The sequence below is a fragment of the Leucoraja erinacea genome, chromosome 4 (assembly GCF_028641065.1).
Source record: "Leucoraja erinacea ecotype New England chromosome 4, Leri_hhj_1, whole genome shotgun sequence".
Taxonomy (NCBI): domain Eukaryota; kingdom Metazoa; phylum Chordata; class Chondrichthyes; order Rajiformes; family Rajidae; genus Leucoraja; species Leucoraja erinaceus.
This window is the reverse complement of record NC_073380.1, coordinates 30780400-30797280: the sequence shown is the minus strand read 5'-3', so window position 1 is coordinate 30797280 and position 16881 is coordinate 30780400. Positions and strand designations below refer to the sequence as shown.

General features: G+C 43.1%; 2 protein-coding genes across 5 annotated transcripts in view; one reads left to right on the top strand and one right to left on the bottom strand.

Annotated features, from left to right (window-relative positions):
* Positions 1 to 9225, bottom strand: part of ndufv2 (NADH:ubiquinone oxidoreductase core subunit V2) — a 35993-nt gene extending 26768 nt beyond the window's left edge. The window contains exon 1 of the mRNA XM_055633942.1: positions 9078 to 9225. Within this exon, the coding sequence (XP_055489917.1) occupies positions 9078 to 9119 (42 nt within the window). The 5' untranslated portion in view covers positions 9120 to 9225. The remainder of the gene's footprint in view (positions 1 to 9077) is intronic.
* LOC129696236 (acetyl-coenzyme A synthetase, cytoplasmic-like) overlaps positions 1 to 16881 on the top strand; it is a 109620-nt gene that overhangs the window by 41158 nt on the left and 51581 nt on the right. For 2 of the 4 annotated variants that reach the window (XM_055633939.1, XM_055633938.1), the window contains exon 3: positions 12268 to 13754. The exons of 1 other annotated variant lie outside the window; for it this stretch is intronic. In XM_055633939.1, the coding sequence (XP_055489914.1) occupies positions 13433 to 13754 (322 nt within the window). In that variant the 5' untranslated portion in view covers positions 12268 to 13432. Of the gene's footprint in view, positions 1 to 3089; positions 3251 to 12267; positions 13755 to 16881 lie in introns of all 4 variants that reach the window. One more of the 4 variants, XM_055633940.1, reaches the window with a different exon arrangement.

The window sequence follows — 16881 nt, the reverse complement described above, 5'->3', positions numbered from 1 at the left end:
AAAGATGCACAACAGATTAGTGAGCACATTTAAAAAGCTAATAAAATACTAGTGTTTAGCTCTGAAAATAAGGAGGATCATGCCAACTCAGTTGGAACTCAGTTAGATCACACTCTGTACAGTTTTCCACAATGTGTTATTAAAAACAAAATACAGGCATTGGAGAGGACGTGTAGAAGATTAACAAGGCTATTTACAGAAGTGCAGAGCCACATATATCAGGAAGGATGAATAAACTGGATCTCTTCTCTGGAGAAGGGGCAAATAAGAAGTGACATAATAAATGGTATTTAAAATAAAGACTCCAGGTGAGTAAGACAGGAATGTGGGGGGGAAATGATTAACTAGAAGCCATCATTGTTAAAGTGGTCACCAAGAAATCCAACAGTGAATTCGAAAGAAATATTTTCATCCAAAGATTAGTGAAAATATGGAACTTGCTATTGCAGAGAGTTGTTGAGACAAACAATGTAAATTCAATTAAGAGGAGGCTGGACAGGGATGAGAGAGAAGAGAAGGCTACCTACACTGATAGACAAGGCAAAATGGGCAGAAGCACATGGAGCATAAAAGTTGGTATGTACCCTTCAGGCCAAATGGCCTGTTTGTGTGCCATGATACCTATGTAATCCTATGTAACTAAGGTGAAATAATAGCAGTATAATTCAACATGTAATATACCAATAATATACCAATAAAACACAATTACTACTCAACAAACTTTAAACCTGAAAAATGTTTGTAAAGTACATCAAAATCCCCCAAAAGATGTCCATGAAATTTTAGATTCTACTTTAAGCTTATATATTTTTGCTTCCGGTGAGTTTTCAACATGCTTGATAACATCACTTTTGTTGAATCCCCGAATGACACCCAATTGAAATCAATGTTGAGAAACTGGGTATACACAACAGATCGCCGGATCACTATGGGAAGCTTTCTTCGAGATAACGAGCAGAAGCTGCTTTGAGCCTTGTGCTTTTAAACATAATATAAGCAGCAAAAACAACCAGAAAACTGCATCAGATAATTGCCAGTCACAAACCCGCCAAGGGGTGTTTTGCTGTTACGAATTACAGAGCTGTGTGAATTAAGGAATGGGAACAATTCCTCACTTTGAAGTTACCAAAGGGAAAGAACAAATAAAATAAAAAATTGAGAAGTTCCAAAAAAATTAATTTTACAATCTTTAAAATGTATGGTACACACAAAAGGCTCAACAGCAATGTCGCCAATGGGGAATTGTTTTTAGAAGCTGAAGCACTGAATTAATTGATAATTAGTTGAGGTCTGATAATAAAGGTTAATTTTGCACTTATATCTCCAACATCAGTTTCTTTCCGCAGAATCTTATTTGAAACAACAACCTGCTAGGGTGTGTGTTTGTTTGATTGATTGATTGTTCAGGAATTGTAAATGGTAAATATTCAGTGGGATGATTATATTTCACATTTCCTGCAAAGTTCAAATAGAGCAATGACGGTGCCACAACTTGTACTGAGGTGCTTTCAGTGGCTTTGCGTCATGTTTTTAGATAAATCACTTTGATGCATATACCGCATTCAGTTCCTTACTGTACCTCGGAGCTTCTTGCGCAGTTTAAAAAAAAAATTATAATAAATTCATTTTCAATGCAGCTGGATGGATACGTCATTTAATTAGCTGATGAGAAAGACAATTACTTGAATTCTCTTCTGCTTGGCGCAGAAACAAGCAACTAACAAGCTAGCGGATGAAGGGGGGGTCAAAGGATCAATCCCAAAGCAACAAAAATAAAGGTTTCTGGCTTGATTTGGTTAGTGCTGGAAGTATTAGACAAGACTAGAAGGATATAATTTCAGCACTACTCTTGGACTGTTGCATTTAATATTTCTTTATTGTTCAGTCTGAAGGGCTGCTTAGCATTTTAATGTCTTGAGATGAGTGGAACTGATTTACAACACCAATGTGCAAATTTAACATAATCTATCTGAAGACTTTGCCAACCTGACAAATTTCCCCAACCTTGGTTATCAAACTGTTTTGAAGCCAAAGTGTTCTTGCAGCAGATTTTTACGTAAATATATATTTTTTCAAATGTGGAACAAATAGGCATCATAACGAGTCTAATCTTAAATTGGAGTCCAAGAATCCTGAAGGTTCTATCTGATGGCAGTGGGCCATTTTCCATTCCGAGTGGATTTTCAGAAATGCACTTTCTGAAATTCCAATACAGGAACCAGTTGTTGCACGCTCAGCATGAACAGCTGTTGGTTATGCCTGAGAGCCCTAGATTAAAGGATTTAGTAGAGACAACATCCACCCAACCAGTGGATTATGTTTTTTGGAAATGAAGATGCATGTTGTTATCTTTGCAGATGTAATATGAGAGAAAGTAACCGCAACTATACTGTGAACGTACAATGCTATGAACACATTCAAATTATATTTACTTTAAATTCAAAGTTTAGACTGAAAGAATAGAATATTTGGCATTACCGAATGCAAAAAAAATGAACTGCAGATGCTGATTCATAATATAGACACAAAATGCTGGAGAAACTCAGCAGATCAGGCAGCATATCTAGAGAAAATGGATAGGTGACATTTTGGGTCAGGGCCCTTCAGACTGATTGTAGAGGGGAGTTACCCTTTTTCTCCATAGGTGCTGCCTGACCCGCTTAAGTTACTCCAGCATTTTGTGTATATAATGGGTATCACTTTCTATTTGCCCAATATCATTATAAGAGAGAGTGCCAGTCAATTAAATGCCAATGAGACATTGAGAAAATATTAACAAGATTGGAAAGTCAGTATGGATTTATGAAAAGAAAATCACATTTGACAAACCTAATTGGGATTTTAATAGGGATGGAACTGGTAAAACAAAATAAAAACAGCTGGATCTGGTGTATTTGAATTTCCAGAGGGTCTGTGTGTAATCTTAAAATACATAGAAACCGGGTGATATACCAGCATGGATTGAAAACTGGTTGGCTGACAGGGAGATGAGGAATAAATGGTAGTCACTATGATGCAATGATTAGTGGGTACTGCAGGGATTAATTTGTTCCTTGGTTCTAACTATTCACAACATATCAATGATTTAGGTGGATGAGCGAACTAAATGTGATATTTCTACTGAAGAACGGTCTCGACCCGAAGCATCACCCATTCCTTCTTTCCAGAGATGCTGCCAGCCCCGCTAAGTTACTCCAGCATTTTGTGTCTACCTTCGATTTAAACCAGCATCTGCAGTTCGTTCTTACAGGTGATATTTCTACCTTTACTTTCAACACAAAGACTGGATGATATTGTGATCATCCATGCCGACCCTAATGCCTATTCACACTAATCTCATTTGCGTTGCATTTGGCCAGTATTCCCTATCAATGTACTTTATAAATTACAATTGTATTTGCCTCTTCTACTGTCTTTGGCAGCTCATTCCAGATGACCACCGCATATTCCTCAGATCTCCTTTAAATTTGTTTCCTTTCACCTTAATCTATACTCTTTGGTTCCAGGCTCCCCTGCCCTAGAAAAATATTTTAACTATCCTGTCTATGCTCCTCATATTTGTATATACTTCTATAAAGTCACCCCTTCACATCCTACATTCCAGTGAGTATAAACCAGGCCTATCCAATTTCTGCTTACAACTACAGCTCTCCATTCCAGGCAGCTTGTGAGTGATTTACATTTATTGGTACCACATCCTTCCTGCAGTGTCAAAACCAGAACTCTACACAATATTCCCAAGTGCGGTCTAACCAACGTTTTGTACAGCTGCAACGTAAATTCCTATACTCAATGCCTCGACCTATGAAGGCAAACACACTAAATGTCTTCTCCACTGTCTTATTCATCCCTGTTGCCACTTTAAGTATGTCAGCCTTCATTGGAAAATGTTTTGAGCAGACAAACAAAGATGTCTTAGTACAATTATCCAAGGCTGTGGTGAAACCTCGATTGTAATATTGTATGCAGCAGTATTACATAATCCAAGAAAGAATATAATTGCCATAGAGGAAGTGTGAGGAGGGGTGGTCTCTAAACATATCAAAGCTGAAGATAGCTTTAGTGTCTAGAAACAATGTCAATTAAGTATACTGGGAGAAACAGGAAATATGGTGGATCAGTCATAATTGTTTTGAATGACAGAGCAGGTTCAAATTTACTGATTGGCCTACTCTTACTTCACTTTTATCACTAACTTAGGTCAAAGTCAAATCAATTAGATTTACTAGGCAAAAGGTTAACTGGCACAAATCCAGTACTTTCTCTTTTTCAATTTTGCCACAAACGCACTCTTCACCAAGACATTGGCAAAGTTTGGTAAAGACAGTTTAAAAACACTTAGTTTACCGGCCATATCCTGTCCCTCAAGGTGTTCATTTCTGGGCCCTAACTGACCTGACCGATCCTTTATTATATGTTCACAATTCGTACTGCATACATTTGTGAAAGATGTATGTTCCTTCTGATCAAATGTCCTTCCTTGCCCAGTTCTATTTTTTGCTTTACTTCAGCTCAGCTCCCTATTGAATTACAAATCTGTTATTTGTTATAAGCATCCTTTTTCTATTTATTTGTTTATCTTTAGTCATATCATTGGGTGCTCATGTTTTCTCCTCGATAACTGAACAATCTGACATCTTCATAGAATCAGACAAATGTATAGTACGGAAACCTGTCCTATGGCCCACCTTGTCGGTGCCGACCATAACCTCCCTCTACACTAACACCATGGGACTGCATTAGCCTGTGCCTTTCCTATGGCTCATTTTGTTTAATTATTTCAATTTGGAGATCCCACAACACAGAAGTAGGCAATTGTACTTATCGCAGATTTTCTATTCTACTCACTTTCCCATTAACACCCCAGATTCTATCACTATACACCCAGGGAATTCTTTAGACTGGATAATTAAGCTGGTAACCTACACAGTTTAGGGATGTGGGAGGAAACCAGAGTACCCTGAGGAAGCACACATGGCAACTGAAGAACTTGCAAACTTCATGCCACATATGTTTTAGAGGGGTGACACAAGGCAAACTGATTAAAGATCACTGTAATTTTAATGAATGCCAAAGACAAACTTGAGAGACTTGAGAGACTCAACAGCCTACTCCTACTCAGACACATAGGTCAGGTTTAAAAACTGAAGTTATGTTAAGCCTCCGGTCAATTTTGCAATGAACTGTGACTTCTCCAAGTTTGCGGATGACACAAAGCTGGGTGGCAGTGTGAGCTGTGATGAGGATGCTATGAGGCTGCAGGGTGACTAGGATAGGTTGGGTGAGTGGACAGATGCATGGCAGATGCAGTATAATGTGGACAAATGTGAGGTTATCCACTTTTGTGGCAAGAAGAAGGCAGATTATTTTCCGAATGATGTCAGATTAAAGAAAAGGGACCAGCGTATACATTCTTGTACATCAGTCATTGAATGTAAGCATGCAGGTACAGCAGGCAGCAAAGAAAACAAATGGCATGTTGGCCTTCATAGCGAGAGGATTTGAGTATAGGAGCAAGGAGGTCCTACCGCAGTTGTACAGGGCCCTGGTGAGACTACACCTGGAGTATTGTGTGCAGTTTTGGTCTCCTAATTTGAGGATGGACATTCTTGCTATTGACGGTGTAGTGTAGGTTCACCTGGGTAATTCCCGGGATGGTGGGACTGACATATGATGAAAGAATGGATTGACTGGACATATTCACTGGAATTTAGACAGATGAGAGGGAATCTTATAGAAGCATATAATTGTTTTAAGGGATTGGACAGGCTAGATGCAGGAAAAATATTCCAGATGTTTGGGGGAGTCCAGAACCAAGGGTCACAGTTTAAGAATAAGGGGTAGGCCATTTCGGACTGAGACGAGGAAAAACGTTTTCACCCAGAGTGTTGTGAATCTGTGGAATTCTCTGCCACTGAAGGCGGTGGAGGCCAATTCACTGGATGTTTTCAAGAGAGAGTTCGTTATAGCTCTTAGGGCTAACGGAATCAAGGGATATAGGGAGAAAGGGTTAGAGGTACTAATTTTGGTGATCAGCCATGAGCATATTGAATGGTGGTGCTGGCTTGAAGAGCCGAATGGCCGACTCCTGCACCTATTTTCTATGTTTCTATGACTTTGGCCAATTTAGAAGTGAGATCGACCGATTGACCAAATAACATGGCTCTCAACACCAGCAAAACCAAGGAACTGATTATGGACTTTGGAAGGGATAGGATAGGGACCCACAATCCCGTTTATATCATATATAACATATATATGGTGGAAAGGGTCAAGAACTTCTACTAATTGGGTGTGCATATTTGCAAAGATCTCTCATGGACCCAGCACGCTGATGCAATTATAAAGAAAGCACAATAGTGCCTCTACCTCCTGAGAAGATTACGGAGAGTCGGTATGTCAAGGAGGACTCTCTCGAACTTCTACAGGTGCACAGTAGAGAGCATGCTGACCAGTTGCATTGTGGCTTGGTTCGGCAACTTGAGCGTCCAGGGGCAGAAAAGGCTGCAAAAAGTTGTAAACACTGCCCAGGCCATCACCGGCTCTGACCTCCCTCCCATCGAGGGGATCTATCGCAGTCGCTGCCTGAAAAAGGCTGCCAACATCATCAAGGACCCACACCATCCTGGCCACACACTCATCTCTCCGCTGCCATCAGGTAGAAGGTACAGGAGCCTGAAATCTGCAACATCCTGGTTCAGGAACAGCTACTTCCCCACAGCCATCAGACTATTAAACACAACTTCAAACAAACTCTGAACTATAACAGCCTATTGCACTTTATCTGGTTATTTATGTGTATATATATATATGGTCTATGGTATATAGACACACTGATCTGTTCTGTATTTATGCCTACAATATTCTGTTTTGCTGCAGCAAGCAAGAATTTCATTGTCCCATCTGGGACACATGACAATAAAACTCTCTTGACTAGACTCTTGTCTTTCTTTACCTTCCCATAAATTTGTTTTGTCATCAAATCCAACCCCCTATTCCCTTAATCCCATTTGTACTAAATATATGGCATGAAATATACCATGCCAATATATAGTAAATTGTTGCATCAAATGACCTGCCCAACTGTTTCAAAATCACTGAAGCTATATTTTCTCAAATAATCCAAATCCCTTTCTCACTGCAACATTTGTCCCATGAATGGACGTCTGTGCTTTGATTGTATTCGTTGCTTTGATTCATTTGTCATTTGATTCTATTCTGTTATATTCCAATAAGGATTCTTCCCTCACAATTCTAATTGAATTTAGAATCAATCTTTTCATTTCTGTTTAGTTTTCGACACAATGAACCACAATGACCTCTTGCACACCAGGATGGGACTATCAAGAGAACAGGAGTGGGCTCCTCTGCTTCAGTGCCTTTTCTACTATTCAATTTGATTGACCTCAAATCAAATACAAATCTATTGAGTGCTTCAATTGATTCCATAGCCAAACCCTTGGAGCAACAAGTTTCAAATTTCTATTAAGCTGCTTAAAAAGTATTTCCCCTTTTAACTTGTAAATGACATAGATCTAATTTGAAATTGCACATTCATTTAAACATAGATGGTAGCATATCTGAACTTGGCCTTGGTTCCAATTTTGTGCATGTTCCCCAGTGCCCTTGTTTCCTACAGGCTCAATTTTAAATCTCTATAATTATTCAGTCTCATTAATATTTTGGTGCAGAGAATTCTCAATTGTGAAAGAAAACTATTAACTGAGTGACCCCTTTTCCTGAAGTTATGCCCCTTAGTTATAATCCCCCCCTTGAAAGGTAACGTTGTCCCGGCATAGACCCTGTCAATGGGTTCACTTCTCATTCTTTAAAACTACTTGGGTCCAACCTCTTGAGCCTTTCATGTCAATCCCTTCATCGCAGAACTCCACCTAGTGAATCTTCTCTGAACTGCCTTCAATGTAAGTATGTACCTACCTTTAAATAAAAAGACTAAAACTATATGCAATTTAGGTAAGATTTCCATTTTTTTCTTCTAAACCCCTTTGCACTAAAGGTCAACATTCTATGACTTGCTGTATCTGTGTTCATACCTTGTGTTGATGTACAAGGTCACTTAAATACAATACTGCTTTTCTATGATGAGCTTAAATTTCCACACATGGATAAAATCTTTGCCCAATCGTGATCAAGAAACATTTAAAAGAGCTCTCGAATAAGCAAGATGTTAGATATGAACCTAATGCAAGCAAACAGGTAGAGTGTAGATTGGCAAAATGGTTGGAATGGCTGAGTCGGAATGTTCTGTAAGACTCTATGATTGTGTTGGAAGGAACTGCAGATGCTGGTTTAAACCAAAGATAGACACAAAAAGCTGGAGTAACTCAGAGGGACAGGCAGTATCTCAGCTACTCCAGCTTTTTGTGTCTATCTGTGATTGTGCTTATGGAAGAATAGGGGTCACTGTTTAAAAACAGATCACGGTTTTAGGACAAAGGTCAGGCAACATCTCTAGAGGACATGAAGTGTGGACAGATGAGGTGAAATTTCTTCTTGAAGGTGACTAGCCTTTGTAACTCTCTTGAATGGGTGATATAAGTACAGCCTTTATAAGACGGTTGGAGAGATGCTCGGTAAACAACGAGGGTGAAAGACCGGGGGGGTACAAATCGAGGCACCACTGAGCTAATTGGTGCCTTCTCATTCTTAAATTCATTTATGTGGCGCCAGCTGCGACCTTGTCATCGGGTCGTCTCCCGCTTTGTTTTGCAGGCGATGATTAAACTGCAAAGGCGAGTGGGGCCGGGGCCGGGGCTCGCTGCACGGTTCAAGCCGGACAGTGCGGGGACTCTTGGAGCGGAGCCCCCTCACCGTCGCCCTCTCCCTCTCCCTATCCCTCTCCGTCCCCCCGCCCCCGCCCCATCCCGTCCTCTAGCCCCCCCGCCGCCGCCCGCCAAGGTCGACCGCCCGCCCGCCGGCCATTACCCGGCCAAGGACGCCGAGTCTCGGGCCCCACGGCAACGTGAGCCAACCCCCCTCCGCCTGTCCCCTCCGCAGGGGCGCCCGCTCCGCGGCGACACTCCGCCAACTGCCCGGCACCGCCGCTGCGACCTTACCGAGTGAGAGACGGCGGAGCGGAATAGGCCCGACAGCAACATGGCGGCCGCTGGTTGTACACAGCCAGGCGCGCAGCACCGCCAATCGATCGCAGAGTGCGTTCACCCGTCTGTTCCGCAGCGTCGGCTGCGCGGTGTTACGCCAATGTGCATTACTGTATCTGATGTACACTGTCACTGCAAAGGTGCATGTACTGCATCTAATGTGCAATGTCACTGCAATGGTGCATTACTGTATCTGATGTACATTGTCACTGCAAAGGTGCATGTACTGCATCTGATGTGCAAGGTCACTGCAAAAGTGCATGTGCTGCATGTGTGCAATGTCAATATAAATGTGCATTACTGTATCTGAATACATTGTCACTACAAATGTGCATTACTGCATCTGGTGTATAATTTCATTGCCAATGTGACATCGTGGTTTTCCACCCTCTCCCGAGAGAACAAGGGGAATATCAATGTCAGGATGAAGATTAGGAGTGACACTAACGGTGTTGCTACACGATCTGATGTATAATGTCATTACAAATGTGTCTATAATGTATCTGTTGAGCACAGTGTTATACAAATGTGCATGGACTGCATCTGATGTGCAAATGTCATACAAAGGTGCTTGTACACAATCTGATGTATAATTTAATTGTAAATGTGTCTGTACTGTATCTGATAGAAACATAGAAATGAAGTGCAGGAGTAGGCCATTCGATTCGAGCCTGCACTGCCATTCAATATGATCATGGCTGATCATCCAACTCAGTATCCCGTACCTGCCTTCTCTCCATACCCTCTGATCCCCTTAGCCACAAGGGCCACATCTAACTCCCTCTTAAATATAGCTAATGAGCTGGCCTCAACTACCCTCTGTGGCAGAGAGTTCCAGAGATTCACCACTCTCTGTGTGAAAAAAGTTCTCCTCATCTCGGTTTAAAAGGATTTCCGCCTTATCCTTAAGCTGTGACCCCTTGTCCTGGACTTTCCCAACATCGGGAACAATTTTCCTGCATCTAGCCTGTCCAACCCCTTAAGAATTTTGTAAGTTTCTATAAGATCCCCTCTCAATCTCCTAAATTCTAGAGAGTATAAACCAAGTCTATCCAGTCTTTCTTCATAAGACAGTCCTGACATCCCAGGAATCAGTCTGGTGAACCTTCTCTGCACTCCCTCTGTGGCAATATTGTCCTTCCTCAGATTTGGAGACCAAAACTGTACGCAATACAATAATGCACATAATGTCTGACAATAATCTTAGTGTCTGTAATAAGGTAAAATATCTAGGGCATTTTATTACAGAAGATGAGGATATTTATAGGCAACGACGCATGCTGTATATACAGGTGAATATTCTCTTGCGTAAGTTTGGTGCGTGTGCAGATGTGGTGAAAATGTAGCTTATTTAGAGCATATTCAGGAGGAGGAGCCATCTTGGGGAACGGCTGCTAACCAGCAGCCGTCCGTTTAATTCACTTTTTTTTTGCAGTTTTAATGAGTCCTGTGCCTTGTTTGTGGGAGAGATAGACTTTTTAATGTGGGGGGTAGGGGGTAACAATATTTCTAGGTCCCTACCTGGTCGGTGAGGCAGCTTTTTCTCTGGGCTGCCCTGTCGACCAGTCCTCGTGGCCTACCAGCGGGCGTGGAGCGCCGTTTCCTGGTGGGGACCGCCCAGCACCTCGGCTTCGGTGGCGGCACAGCGCTGGAGCGCTATCGTGGAGCGGAGCGGGCGATGCCTTGCCTGGGTCGCCGCGCTGGATCGACGCGCTGGAGCTCTGGTGAGCTGTGACCGCCGAGATCAACACCTCCGGGCTGCGGGTCTGCGGAGCGGAGCGGGCGGCGCCGACTTTAACATCGGGAGCCTGGGAGCTCCAAACCGGCGCGGCCTTGTCGGCTTCGGAAGCCGCGGTCCCCAGTTAGGAAGCGGCCGTTCCAGGTGGCCCAGCCGCTGAAAGGACTTTCCCGACGCCGGGACAACAGCACCCGGACATAACGGCCAGGAACATCGGGCCTCCGTAGAGGCAATAGCGGAGGCCTCAATAGGCCTGACTTTGGGAGAACTGGGGATGGGGACTGGACATTGTGCCTTCCCCCACAGTGGTATCCATTGTGGGGGGATGATTTTTTGTGTGTAATGTGAATATGTTAGTCTGTGTCCAAGATGGCTGTCGGAAGGGAGAGTGGACGCTGGCGCGGTTTAGCTGCTGCTGCTCTCTCTTCACATTGTGTTTTTGATTTTTTGTCTTTGGAGCGGATTCTGTCTTTAATTTGTGTATTGGTGATGTCCTTATTTTACTCCAACTATATGTTTTTTCTCTCTTGTTAATTTCTGTAAGGTGTCCTTGAGACTTTGAAAGGCGCCCGCAAATAAAATTTATTATTATTATTATTATTATTACATTGCACACCACTGTATACTGCGCACCTGTGGTCCAACTATGGAAAGACAAGTTTGCAGAGACTAAAGGTGTCATATAATGATGCCATGAGAACACTGCTAAGGAAACCTAGATGGTGTAGTGCTAGTAACATGTTTGTGGCTGCAGGAGTCGGTACATTAGAAGCTATCCTAAGAAATCATATGTATAAATTCATCTGCAGGATAAATGACTCTAAAAATGTAATTATTGTGGCCTTGTCAAACATAAGGTTTAGCACTACACGCTACGAATCCCAGTTGTGGAGACACTGCAAAGGTTGTCTCGTTGTAGGACTGATCATTCTACTTATTCTGGATTTTAATTAATGTATTGTTTTTTTTTAATATATAATTTATGATGCTTTTATGTGATATACTAAGATTTTTTATGTACTTTATGATAGTTTTTAATATGCAATGCATTTTTATGTAATGTTGCCCCTTGTCTGGACCTCGAGTCCGAAATAAAGTTTAATATTATTATAATGTACAAAGTCATGCAAATGACGTGTTCTGCCTCTGATATGCAATGTGTTGCAAATGTACATGTGATCAGTGATGGAAATGGGTTTTAGGAACTAGGGGTACTCTAAGGTCCGTGAGGCTGAGGTTGGGAAGGAAGGGGGGGGGGGGGTTTATATGCGGTCATACCCATGTAAGAGTACAAGAATGCATAACTTGTTTATTGTGTATTTATTATATTGTTTATTGTGTATTATATGTCATAGCTGCTTTCTTCCATCTCTCTCTCTCTCTCTCTCTCCCCTGTGTTGGCTGCAGCCATCGTCTGCTTCGGAGAGGAAAGCAGGTCAGTGATTGATCACAAGGCCCCTCGGAGACTGTGTGTGATTGGCCGCCGAGTGACCAGCGCATTATGTGATTGGACACAATGCACTTCGAGACAGCGGCTGATTGGACGGGAGAAGACCGATTTGTTGATTGGACGGGAATTTTAAGGGAAGCTGGTCGGTGATTGGACACAACGCCTGTAGAGACAGCGGTTGATTGGCCGCCAAATAATCGGGCAAATATTGACAAATAGGAAAACAATAAAATTGTTTAAAATTGTAGAATCATAGAAATACAAATAAAGTCTTTTATAGACTTTATATCTCGATGGTAGAATGGAAAGTAATCAAAATGTACGCTTAAAAAATGCCTGCGAGTTAATGGACCAAACAGATCTAAGCTATAATTTAATATAAAATTGCATACATGTAAGCCTACAAGTAACAAACAAAATGTGTAGATCACCTCTGAAAAGTACATGGTTGCAATACTACTTGATGCAGCCGTCCCCACAAAACGCCAAATGATTCCGGGAATGCTGAGGCGAGAGGGAGTGAGAGATCGAGAGAGATCCAAAAGACGGATTTGGATCCCAACTACGCCTCGCTGAGACTTTGCCAGAAGTTTCAAACCTACGGCCCCCTCCAGTTCGAGCCACGTGGACCAAGATACCACGTTGTAAACAACCACGTTCGCTACTTTGACTCAGAGTTCGCGTTCCGCCACCGTCCCGCCAGCGGTTTACAGCTGTTTGATATCCGCTTCAGGAAGGAGTGGGTGGTCTACGAGTTGAGAGTCCAGGAGATGAACTCCGTTTACGGCGGAGAGAGATGCCAGGTCTGATGAGGGTCAAGTTCTTAGACAGTCATTATGGAATTGGGAAAAGTTCTAATGAGCTGGTGATAGACGTGGACTGCCCTTACAGCGCCACTTTCCCCCACACTCTCCATCTCATGGAGACTGGAAACTGAAAAGTAGGGGAACGCCGTCCCCCTGCGTACCCCCCCTTCCCATCACTGCATTTGATGCATCTGATGTGCAGTGTAGTGCAAATATACATGTACTGTATCTGCCATGCAATGTTCCTGTAAATGTATGTTCACTATACCTGATATGCATCGTCATGCACGAGTACATGTGCTGCAAGTAATCTATAATGTCCTTACAAATGGGCATGTACTGCAGCCATTCAGTGTCATGCAAATATGCTGCAGCTGTTGTGTGGTGGCATGCAAATACGGGTGCTTTTATTGGATGTGCATTTATTCATACAAAGACCTGGGTTTCATCCTTACCCCAGGTGCTGTCTCTGTGGAGTTTGCACACTCTCCTTGGGACCTTGTGGTTTTTCACCACATCCAGAGAGAATAAAGGGAATATCAATGATGGGATGAAGACCAGGAGTGATACAAATTATGTTGGTACCGGGTGCAAAGAGTGGGGAAGGCTTGCAATTGCAGTTGGTCTGTGGAGAAGAGGTGAATATAATGCAACTTCCTGCAACTTAAACATGTTTATTTTCAAACCTTTCCAATTTCTGATGATGAATATCAGATGCTGTCCGATGCTGCTGTTGTTCCAATATTACAATATAGTTCCAGGTTTTCAACATTGGTGTGTTTTTGTTTCACGATGTACATAAATGCACACTTCCTTTATCTTATGTGGGTGCAGCACACAAATGGCTTAGTGCTGTATCTCATAACGTGTGCAAAGTGAACTACCGGAAATGAAGGATTAATGAAATTGAGGGATTAATAAAGAAGAGAATGTGGTATTTTTAGGGACTATCTTATCCAAAATAAATCGTAAATTTAACCCCAAATAAGGAAGAGGTTTGAATAATGAATGAATAAATCTTTTTATTGTCATTGCACATTGTACAACGAAATTTAAAAGTCAATCCCATGGTGCGATTCACAAGAGCAATTTTAAATATATAAGAAAAGGTAAAAATATATACATATTAATTTTAAAAAAATTACAGATAAATAACAATAGCAGCTGAGGTAGAACCATTCAGTTGGTTGAGTTCAGTTGAACCATTTCGGTGGGCGGCGCGACTCTGGTCAGCAGCGGCCTCTGCAGTCTGTCCGCGTTTTATTATTTTCTGTCTGTGTTTTAATGTAGTTTTTGTTATTTTTTGTTGGGGTGTGTGTGTGTGGGTGGGGGGGGAAACTTTTTAAATCTCTCTCTGCACTGGAGACCCAACCTTTTCTCGTTGGGTTTCCGTTGTCGTTAGGGCCGCAACGAGGAGCGGCCTCCAACAGGAAGAAGCCGGGGACTCTGGTGCTACGACTCACCGTCGCCGTCGCGGGGCTGGCCGAGTCCGGAGCGGGTGGAGCGGTGGAGGAGCGCTGCTGCTGCTGCTGCTGCTGCTACCGGAGAGTCGGAGGCTCCAACGGCAGGTCTGTGGACGGCGGCACCGGGAGCCCGCGGCTCCCTGGAGGGAGACCGCTTTTCAGGGCTCTCGCAACGGCGACTTCCCCCGCCCGAGTTGCGGGGTTGAAGAGCTCCTGGAGCGGGGCCTACATCACTGCCCCGCGCGGCTTGGAATGGCCGCGGGACTCTGCGAGCGCACGCCGGGGGCTCTAACACCAAGACCCGGTGTGCGACCTCGCACCACCCGGCGTGGCTTTAATGGCCGCGGGACAATCGCCATCGCCAGCCGGGGGCTTTGACTTTGACTCTGACATCGGGGGGGGGGAGAGTGCAGTGGAGAGATAAGTTTATTTGGCCTTCCATCACAGCGATGTGATGGATGTTTATGTAAATTATGTTGTGTCTTGGGTCTATGTGTTTGTAATGTATGGCTGCAGAAACGGCATTTCGTTTGGACCTCAAGGGGTCCAAATGACAATTAAATGTATCTTGTATCTTGAATGTGAGTGTTAGTTCTATCAGTTTCTGGTTCTGATTGATTACTGCATAAACACCTCATTAGTGGTTATCTCGCGCAGGTCGGAGTGAGTAGAGTAACGATTGAATTTTGAAGTGGGCCTTTTTGACAAAGTTAAGGAGATCTAGTTGCTCAATCCCCTTTTTAAACAATTTAACATGTCCTCTGTTGGCAAAATTAAAATGCAGATTAAAATAACTACAAGACAACATTATTATATAATATAGTATTAAACAGCATCCAATGGAAGCTTTAAGGTTAGTAAACTGTAATTTTATGGTAATACTAGACTAAGTGGGACCCGTTTTGTCCCAGAATCACACGGGAGGGCTGGTCACCCAATGCAATATTCCAGCTCTCCACCAATTCCAATATTGCCAGCCAGTTGGGGGGGCTTTCTGTTGCGCTAGTATGGGTGTTGTGGGCCGAAGGTACTGGTTTCCTGAGGGCTAGTATAGACATTGTGGGCCGAATGGATTCTTGGGCTGGCAGTTCAGTCACTGAGGCCTGGCAGTACAGTCACTCGTTCATTTTGTGCAAATTCATTTTGTGAACACAGTCACTCGTACAAACGAATTTTGTGAACACAAACTTTTTAAAAGGCAAGGCAAAAAATTTGGCAGCAGCCACTCGACACCCAAAATTCATTTTGTGAACACAAACTTTTTAAAAAGGCGAGGCAAACAATTGGGCAGCAGCCACTTTACAGCCACATTGAGGAGAATCACCGTGGAGTAGACGTGCGTTCAGTGTTATTCGCAGTTCAGAGAGCTGTGACCCTCTCGCTTCCTGGGTCTATCAGAGACCGAGTGAAGGACTACACTTCCGGGTTTTACAGTCCCTCCCCCCTGCCGCCAGCAGGGGCAGCAGAGAGAATGGGGAATTTAAAGAAAACATTAATATCTCTCTGATTTTTCATCGATGGAAAAAATCCTCTGGTCCCGGAAGGCGGAGGGGGGCTCTAAGCGAGATGGCCAAAAATGACGGCCGTAGGTGGCGGTGTTCTCTCGGAAATCGCAGCACAGTGGGCCAAAAGCGGTCAAGATCAGAGTTTTAGTAATATAGATAGATTCCTTTATATGCTATATTGCTTGTAGTGCAAGTCTTTCTCCTCTTTAATGGATAACATACCTTGGGCACCTGCTCTGTACCTTGCTGCCACTGAGATGCATGTCCACACAGTGAATGTTTAGTTTAGTTTAGAGATACAGTGCAGAAACAGGCCCTTCTGAGTCCGCACCGACCCCCACTCATTAACACTAACTGACACACACTATTTTAGAAACATAGAAAATAGGTGCAGGAGAAGGCCATTCGATATGATCATGGCTGATCATCCAACTCAGTATCCTGTACCTGCCTTCTCTCCATACCCCCTGATCCCATTAGCCACAAGGGCCACATCTAACTCCCTCTTAAATATAGCCAATGAACTGGCCTCAACTACCTTCTGTGGAAGAGAATTCCAGAGATTCACCACTCTCTGTGTGGTACATTTATACCAATCCAATTAACCTACATACCTGGACGTCTTTGGAGTGAGGAAGGAAACGACATGCGGTCACGGGGAGAACGTACAAACTCTGTACAGACAACACCCATAGTCAGGATTGAACCCTGATCTCAGGCGCTGTAAGCACTGTAAGGCAGCAACTCTACCGTTGCCCCTTATTGGCAACATTGGCAAGTTAGCCAAATTGTGGGGA